The sequence below is a fragment of the Tamandua tetradactyla genome, chromosome 2 (assembly GCF_023851605.1).
Source record: "Tamandua tetradactyla isolate mTamTet1 chromosome 2, mTamTet1.pri, whole genome shotgun sequence".
Taxonomy (NCBI): Eukaryota; Metazoa; Chordata; class Mammalia; order Pilosa; family Myrmecophagidae; genus Tamandua; species Tamandua tetradactyla.
Window position 1 is genome coordinate 43,641,956 of NC_135328.1, and position 9,755 is coordinate 43,651,710.

Consider the following 9,755-nt stretch of genomic DNA (forward strand, 5'->3'; position numbering starts at 1 on the left):
GGCAGGCAGGTCCTTGTGCATTTCCGCCAGTGAGCAGGGATCATGTTCCAGTGCGTAAGAGATAACTGTCTGCTGTGGTCAGTCTGGGCTCAATCTTCTGTCTCATCCTTAAAAGTGTTTGTTCTCCTAGGGAGTGACATCAGTGCTCTGACATTCCGTTTCCTCACTGGTAAAGGAGGGTTAACTATTCCTAACTTGCAAGGCCTGTTAAAATTAAAGGAACAAACACACGTCACTCAGCACAGGGTAACCTAGACATAGAGACTTTACATATCTTGTTCTCTATTCAGTGTTTAGAGTATTATCTAGGATAAAGGTTGTATTCATTAATTATTCATTGAATAAAGAAAAAATATCCCCTGGTTTCCATGGAATGAAATATTGTTGGTTATTGTGAAATGTAATGCATCATTAAAGCCAAAATGGAGAGACCTGTGATTCATGTATCAATAGTGTGTGAAGTAAACATGAATTGCTAAGAATCAGTAATACTATACTAAAAGGACATTACCATGATGTTACAGCCATGTTCACTATTTTTACATCCTTGACATTTCCCACTTTTCTTACTTTCCAAGAAGGAAAAGAGCAGCATGCGGATGGAGAACCAGAGCAGCGTGTCTGAATTCCTCCTCCTGGGGCTCCCCATCCATCCAGAGCAGCAGGGCAGGTTCTTCTGCCTCTTCCTGGGCATGTACCTGACCATGGTGCTGGGGAACCTACTCATCATCCTGCTCATCAGGCTGGATTCTCGCCTCCACACCCCCATGTACTTCTTCCTCAGCCACTTGGCCCTCACTGATATCTCCTTTTCATCTGTCATTGTCCCAAACATGTTGATGGAAATGCTAACTAATCATAAAACCATTCCCTATTTGGGGTGCATTTCCCAGATGTACGTTTATAGGCTTTTTGCTTGTGTTGATTGTTTTCTTCTTGCAGTGATGGCTTATGACAGGTACGTGGCCATCTGTCACCCGCTGCACTACTCCACCATCATGCGGGAGGAGCTGTGCATCTTGTTGGTGGCTGGGTCCTGGTTGTGCTCCTGTGCCCATGCCCTGCTGCACACCCTGCTCCTGGTCCACCTGTCCTTCTGTGCTGACAACACCATCCCCCACTACTTCTGTGCTCTCACAGCCCTCCTAAAGCTGTCCTGCTCAGACACTTCCCTCAATGAACTAGTCATTTTTACCGAGGCAGCTGTGATTGTCTTCATTTCAGTGAGTACCATTTTTGGCTCTTATATCTACATTGGGGCCACCATCTTCAGGGTCCCCTCCACCAAGAGGATCTGCAAAGCCTTGTCCACCTGTGGTTCCCACCTGTCCGTGGTGTTTCTGTACTATGGGACTCTTGCCATTGTTTACTTCTTTCCTTCCACAAACAATTCCAAATTTGAGGATATAATTGCTTCAGTTATGTATACAGTGGTGACTCCCCTGCTGAACCCCTTCATCTACAGCCTGAGGAACAGAGACATGAAATCTGCTCTGGGGATTCTAAGAAGGAGGATGACTTTTGTCAAGTGACAGTTAGCCGCTCATGTTCTTAATTCTCCCAGTGATACCCAGGGATGACTCCTTGAAAAATTGCAATCACCAAAATAATGGACACATTTTATCAAGTGTGGACTCTGTTTCTCCACTACTTAAATCATGGCAGAGCTTGTGAATTTATTTGACTAATAGATTTACTGGAATGATATTGCAAGTAATCCATGTCAATGTCATCAATGTCTTCAAAGATTCTTTCCCAGCAGCTCTTAGACTTTGAGACCACGTGTGAACCAGCTTGAGTTAGGATGCCTGAAGATAGGATGAGAAACAAGATGTCCCAGGAAGCCATCAGCTAGTCCCCAGGTGATGTGGTAGATGATTCAGAGGCATGTGACCCTTCCTTATTCCAGCTGAGCTTGGCCAGACTAGAGGCACCATCCAATGAGCCCAGCCCCAGCCCCATTGCCAACCATCAGAACTGTGATGTGAATAAATCATTGTTTAACTCACTAAGTTTTGAGATTTTTTTTTAATGTCACAAAAATACAGGGTGTGCCCTTGTCTCTGGCATACTCCAAACTGTCCTTTTCAATGCTCCTTTCCTCTTTTTGACTCCTGCTTAGCTTTTATTCCCTGCCTATTTTTCTAGAATCCACAGAATTCAACACCTACAGGTTCACAGAAAATATGTTGTATTCTTCATACCCAACTGCCTTAGCTTTAGGTGTATTCATTTGTTCCCCCATTCTTGCATAAACCTCGATATCTCACATTCCCAGTGACTCTCATTTCTATCAATTCAATTTTGTGAACAATATTCCTAATCATGTTAGGTAAGTGCCTTATCTTTTGAAAGAGACATAAATGTTTTGCTATGCCACTGAAATTCATATATGCCTTTTTCTGAAAGACTGTGGTACATAAGAAATATGTTCCCTTTTTAAGAACAAAAAAAATTTAGACTAAGATTAGAGGCCTGAATAATATCACATTTTGTATATCTTTTAACTCCTTAAGTTACAGATGCCATAATGAAGAGATAAGAATTTGCAAAGGTAATATGATACCTGTATTGTTTAGGTAAAAATTTTCAGTTGGATCCTTACAGTTGAGTTTGTTTCCAGATTTGGTGAATATTATTTTAGATACCTAGCATAAAATGGGTAATTTGAAATTGAATGATAAATCATAATGTTTATCTTTTATGTAAATGTGATTGCAATCATATTTTTACTTTCACCATTACTTGTCTTTTATTTTCTAAAGTTATAGAAAATATATGTACATCCAAGTTGTTAAGCTAATGGAGTTCAGAATGCTGATCTTTTAAATGTATTTGTGAATTAAAATGGTGTGCCTGATGATTTGTTAAAATATAGCTATATTGCAAAGATTTAGCCTTTATTTATCCTTAGATTTGATTGTGCCTGTGAGAGGAATCCACAAGAGAAGTACAGAGCAGTCAATCCTATTACTGAATTCCTAAAACAAAGTAAAATATATTTTTTCCCTGTGAGACTTTCTGGGAATAGCATAAAATGCCTGATAATTCTAGACGAATGAGTAAACTTTTATTGCCCAACAGCAAAAGTGACTTCCAAGTAAGAGAAAGACAAATATCATTTATTCTTTATCAGTTATTTAGCATGTTCCTGGATATTTCTATAAATGCACAAATAGGAAACAAATATACTTTTGCTTTGTAGAGCTTAAATTTAGTAGGAAAAAATGAAAACAAGCATAATAAATCAGTAGATATCATGGTATTTAAGCAGTATAAAAAGCAGCAGGTTTATTTACTCAACCTGTGTCATTCTCGTTGCATGGATAAGAACTTCATTCCTTTTTATAGCTGAATAATACGCCATTGCATGCATATACCGCGTTTTGTTTATCCATTCATCTGTTGATGGACAACAGGGCTGCATCCACCTTTTGGCAATTTTGAATAATGCTGCTGTGAACATTATTGTACAGATTTAATGTTGAGTGAAGCAAACCAGACACAAACTTACAGTATTGTATGACTTTAGGAAATACAATAAATAAATTCATAGCGAAAGTTGATTACGGTTACCAAGGGTCATGTCATATATTGAATTATGATCCCAAGACAAAGTTATGTTCTTAATCTTAATCTGAATTCCTAGGTGTGTGCCCATTTGTAAATAGGTCCCCCTGTATTATCAATTTTAGTGTGGACTCACTTGTGAATAAGATCTTATGCATTTCTATTACATGTGGTCAAACTGAATGAAGGTGGACTTTAATCTGTATTTCTGGATGCCTTATAAAAGAGGAAATTCAGAAACCAAAATCAAAGAAAAGCTGCATTGCAGACACAAAGTGTGAAAGACAGCCCTGTGATAGGAAGCAGAGACACAAGACCGGAAATCCCAAGGCTTTCGAGAAGCCTGCACCAGAATGCTACAGACTTCAGGAGAAATCAAGCACTTGGTGATGCCTTGATTTTGGATTTTTTACCTCTAAACTGTGAGTCAATTTCTGCATTTAACCAAACCATTTTGTGGTGTTTGTCATAGCAGCCATGTTAAATTATGACAGGGGGTAAGAGGAATGGGGAGTTATTGCTTAATGGGTATAGAATTAAGAATGGGTGATAAAAGACATTAGGCAATGTATGTTCATGATGGTAGCTCAATGCAGTGAATATATATATATATGGGGGGAGGTGCATGGCCCGGGAATTGAACCCAGGTCTCCTGCATGGAAGGTAAACATTCTGCCACTGAACCACTTGTTCACTCCAATTGAATATTTTTTAGTATCACTTAATTGTACACCTGAAAGTGGATAAAATGGAAATTTTGAGTGGTACATGTTAGTGTAAAAAAGTCAAAGATTAAAAACCAAGTTCATTGAAGACATCAGGAATGATGGGAATAAGTTGCAATTGCAATTGTGCAATGAGGATTGGTTTCATCAAGAAGGTAATATTTGAGAAAGAATCAAAGGTGATAAGCCATGAAGATATTTTTAGGCAAAACATTCAAGGAAGTTGTGATAATAACCTAAAAATTGCACAGATGGGTGAGTGCAAGTTATGCTACAGGAATAGAAAGGAGGTTAGAGTGACTGGGCTGGAGTGAGGAGGTAGAAAAAGAAGTTGGAGATAATTTTAGAGCTAACAGGAGTGCAAGTCTTTTTAAGCTTTACAATTTGATTTTTCTTCTCCACAGATGAATGACATAATTCAGCTTAAAAAAAGATTTTCCTGGCTTCTGTGTTAAGAATAGACAGTTGGAAAAGGGTCATGTGGGGCAGGAGGGAGAACATCTGAGAAACTATTACATTAGCACAGTTAAAAAATGCTGCTCTAGGCTGGTAGCAGTGGAGGTGGTAATGTAGTAGGAAGCTAGAATGAATAAAAATTGCTGATGAATTGAGAGCAGTTGAGAGAAAGATAAAAGTCAAGGATTACTTCTACTTTTTGATTTGAATAAACTAAATTACTAAATGCCAAATAATCTAAGCAGGTGATGTGTTTTACCTCATTTAATCCTCTCAACTACTTTTAGGGATGGGTTTCCCATCACCCACACTGAGCAATTCTAATGTGGGAAATGATGTAATCATGTCTTATTTTGACTGGAAGTGTCAAGGAAAAGACACTGGCAAACATCACAGAGACACTCTATACAGATGATCTCTTCAGAATTCTCAGACAATCCATCATTTTCCCTAATACCCTAGGTGGCTTCCTTCAGGGAACATTATCAAGTGTGTACAATTTGACAACTTCTGGTCAGCCAGTTTTCTGGGAATGTCTCCAGTTTTTCTTCATTCTCCATCTGTATGAATACTATTTTCATCCTTTGAAGCATAACCACCTATTGTTCTTATTTATTATAGTATTTATTGTTTGATCTCAGGAAAAGAATTTTAAGAGCAAAAGGAACTCTTGATACAGGACCCCTCAGCCCCTGCAGTCCCCCACCTGTCAGCTTCCCTGGCAGGCCCAGAGATGCTGGCTGGTGCTGTATTCTCCAGATGGTGGATGAAGATATCCTAGATATCTAGAAATATATTCATAATCTGTTTCTGCTAATAACACTCTCCCCTGCCAGTGTCTCACCCAAATATTTGGTCCGTCCTTCAATATTTCTCACTTTTTCACCACTGACCTGACATCATGGCCAAGTAAATGAGTATGGAATGTGGAGGAAGCTCAAGGTGCTCCCTAAGAGGAGCACAAGTTTCTGACTTTTTCTACATTCGGCATAAGAGTGGAGGCTCAAAATCTGTACTCCATGATGTGGGCATGTGTGATCTCTTTTTATGAGATATATTTGCCTGTATGTGAGATACGTGTATGTTTGGTGATTGTTTGTGTGCCTGCCAGTTCTTTAGTTGAACCTAGTGACTGTGCGACTGTGCCTCTGAGTGAACAGGGCCCAGGTGACTCTCACACTGGGTGCCTGCACCTGTGCTGTGTGGAGACCTGGGGGGCTGGAAGGCCTCACCTGGAGGGAGGGGGTGTGTTTGACCAGGTGACTTCTCTGTTGCCTCAATGTAAAGGGGCACGTGTGTGCAATTGTTGGGTTTCTGTAGGATTTGTGCATGATGCATTATTCATATATGCTGCTTCTTCATGTGCATTTAGACACGAGTTTGAGTTGTAGATATTTGATACGTTACTTGCATGTGTTCCTGGGTATTTTATATTTGTCTTGTGTTTGTTCCACTATTTGTGCTTGTATGTTTTGTTTCTTGTGTGCTGTGTCTAATATTTATGTGCATTTTTTATGTATTGTGTTTATCTGACTGGGGGTAAGTGAACCACAGATTTACTGTGTTGTCACGTGTGACTAGAATTCCCAAATCAGAAACTTATGTCTATGTGTGTGTGCATGTGTGTGTGTAATTCATGTATGCATTTTAGGGTTTCTGGTTGATTCTTATTAAAAGAGTATTTCTTTGGGTGTATGGGTGGTTTAGTGGCAGAATGCATGCCTTCCATGCAAGAGGCCTGGGTTCGATTCCAGGACCATGTACCTTGTCCTACTTTTTTAGCTGCCAGAATGCAATATACCAGAAATGGAATGCTTTTAAAAAGGGAAATTTACTGAGTTTCTAGTTTACAGTTCTAATGTCGAGAAAATGTCCCACTTAAAACATGCCTATAGAAATGTCCAATCAAAGGTATCCAGGGAAAGATGCCTTGGTTCAAGAAGGCCAATGAAGTTCAGGGTTTCTCTCTCAAGTGAGAAGGCACATGGTGAACACAGTCAGGGTTTCTCTCTTGGCTGGAAGGACACATGGAGGGTGAACATGGCGTCATCTGCTGGCTTTCTCTCCTGGCTTCCTGTTTCATGAAGCTCCCCCAGAGGCATTTTCCTTCTTCATCTCCAAAGGTCGTTGGCTGGTGAACTCTCTGCTTCGTGGTGCTGCAGCATTCTCTGCTCTCTCCAAATCTCTCGCTTCTCCAAAATGTTTCCTCTTTTATAAGATTCTCATAAATTAATCAAGACCCCCCCGAATGGGTGGAGACACATCTCCCCTAATACAGCTTAACAACCACTCTTGATTGAGTCACATCTCCAGGAAGATCATCTAATTACAGATTCAAACATACAGTACTGAATAGGGAGTAGAAGAAATGCCTGCCTTTACAAAGTCGGATTAGGATTAAAATATGGCTTTCTTTGTGCCTACATCCTTTCAAACCAGCACACACCTAAAATAATTAGAAAAATAGTTCTTTAGTTTTTGTTCATTAGTTGTCATATTTCTTCCATGGGCTGACAGATTCCTATGCATTTCCACTATAGGGAAGAGATCATATTCTCAGTGTCTACCATAAGTCATTTTGGGGTCCAATTTTCTTTCTGGTACTTTCTGTTTTATACCCTTAGGGAGTGACTTAAACTGTATTAGATTCAGTTTCTTTATTGGTAAAATAGGGACAACCTATCCTACTTCAAAATGCCACTTGAGGGTTGAATGAGGAAACTCATGAAAAGTACACAGCACAGGGCCTGGCACACAGACATAGAGACTTTACATTTCTTGTTTATTCAAGGTGTAGGGTACTATCTAGATAAGGCTGTTGTGATGGTTAGGTTCTGACTCAATTGGCTAGGTGTTGATGCCCAGTTATCTGGTCAGGCAAGCACTGGTTTAAGCATTGCTGCAAGGATATTTTGTGGCTGGATGGTAAACTGGAAGGCTGGTTTATTAAACCCTCAGTCAGTTGATTGCAACTGTGGCTGATTACATGTATGATCAACTAAAGACATGCCTCCAGCAACCAAGATAATCCAATCAGTGGAAGGCTTTTAACGAGGAAGAGAGATTTTACACTGCTTCTTCAGCCAGCGAGCCTCTCTTGCAGAGTTTGTTGAGAATCTTCATCAAAGCTGCCAGCTTTTTCCAAGGCAGGTCTTTGGAAAATGTGGGACTGCCACTTTCTAAACCACCCAATATAAATGACTTTCAGATATTGAAATCTAACAGAGTTTGCCCTGCATTTATCTGGAACTGTTTAGGTCCTGTGACCACTGTGTTCCTTCCAGTTTCTCCCTATAGAAATGGAAGCATGTATTTTAGACTGTCCCTCCTTTGTGTATTGGCAGCTGATATCTTGCTCTGAATTTCACAGGTCAACAGGCTGAGGAGAACTTTTGCCTTAGGAGAGACAAAAGCTGTAGCCAACTTTGATGAGATTTTATACTGTTTTTGGCTTTGTATTGTATTTGTATTGTTACTGAAATGGTTTAAATCTTTCTGATACTGTAATGGAATGAACGTATTTTGTATATAGAAAGAACATATCTTTTGGGGTTCCAGAGGGTGGAATATGTTGGCTTGAAACTGTTGTGTACCTCAGAAAAGCCATGTTCTTTAATTTCCATTCAATATTGTTGGGTGGGATCTTTTTTATTAAGTTGTTTCCATGGGTATGTGACCCACAGTTATAGGTGGGATCTTTTAATTAGGCTGTTTCCATGGAGATCTGTCTCCACCCATTCAAGGTGGAATTGCTTACTTGAGTTCTTTAAGAGGGAACCACTTTGGGGAAGAAGCTTCAGAGCCTACACAGCCAGAGACATTTGGAGATGCAGAAGGAAAATCCTCCCTGGGGAAACCAGTTTGAAATAAGAAGCCAGGAGAGAAAACTAGCAGTCACCACCATGTGCCTTCCCAGGTGACAGAGAAACCCCAAACATCATCATCCCTTTCCTGAGTCAAGGTATCTTTCGCTGGATGTCATAGCTGAGACTTTTTCATGGCCTTGGAACTATAAACTTGTAGTTTAATAAATTCCCTTTCTAAAAGCTGTTCCATTTCTGGTATATTGCATTCTGTTTAACTTTAAAAAACTGAAACACGGTTGAGGTAATTTCGAGGAGTGTTGAATACTATTTTAGGCAAATATCATAAAAACTGTGCAATTTGATATTTAAATGTGTCACAACATGTACTTTTACATAAATGGGATATCAATCAGGATTTTAGTTTCCTCATCACTTTGCTTTCCATTTTCTATAGTTATAGAAAGCAAATCATACTTTCAAGTGTTTAAGGGAGTGGAGATCAGAATGCTTATCTTTTTGAATATATTTGCTAGATAATGAATGCATTGTGTCTGATGATTTGCTAAAATATGAACATATTGCAAACATTTTGGCTTTATTACCTTACATTTGTTTGTGCTGGTGTGAGAAACCTATCAGAGGAGCAGAGAGCAATAAAATCCATTACTTGAATCCCAAACCACTGTAAACTGTATTTTTTCTCTCTGTGTGTCTTCATGGGTACTGCTTATATCTGTCTTCATTCTAGAATCTGAAAGGGAATTCTCTCTTACTGCCTGTGTTAGTTTGCTAATGCATCCAGAATACAATATATCAGAAACAGAACAGCTTTTAAAAAGAATTTATTAAGTTGTGAGTTTACAACTCCAAGCCCATAAAAATGTCCAAATTATGGCATCCAGGGAAACATACCTTGACTCAAGAAAAGGCCCATGACATTCAAGGTTACTCTCTGAGCTGCAAAGGCACATGGCTGCATCTGCTACCTTTCTCTCTTAGCTTCTGGCTTCAAACTGGCTTCCCTGGGTATGGTTTCCTTCTGCGTCTCCAAAGATATCTTGTCTGTTCAGCTCTCTGGGCTCTAAAGCTTTTTCCAAAATGCTTTCCTCTTAAAGAACTCCAGTAAACAATCCCACTTTGAATGGGTGAAGACACATCTCCATGGAAGCCATCTAATCAAAAGGTCCCACCTACAATT

The 9,755-nt window shown here is 39.5% G+C and overlaps 1 protein-coding gene across 1 annotated transcript; it reads left to right on the plus strand.

Annotated features, from left to right (window-relative positions):
• The first annotated feature begins 593 nt into the window (after positions 1–593).
• LOC143659848 (olfactory receptor 1J2-like) lies at positions 594–1,532 on the plus strand. The gene has a single exon (XM_077133175.1). The coding sequence runs from the start codon at positions 594–596 to the stop codon at positions 1,530–1,532; it is 939 nt and encodes a 312-aa protein (XP_076989290.1).
• The last annotated feature ends 8,223 nt before the right edge of the window (positions 1,533–9,755 follow it).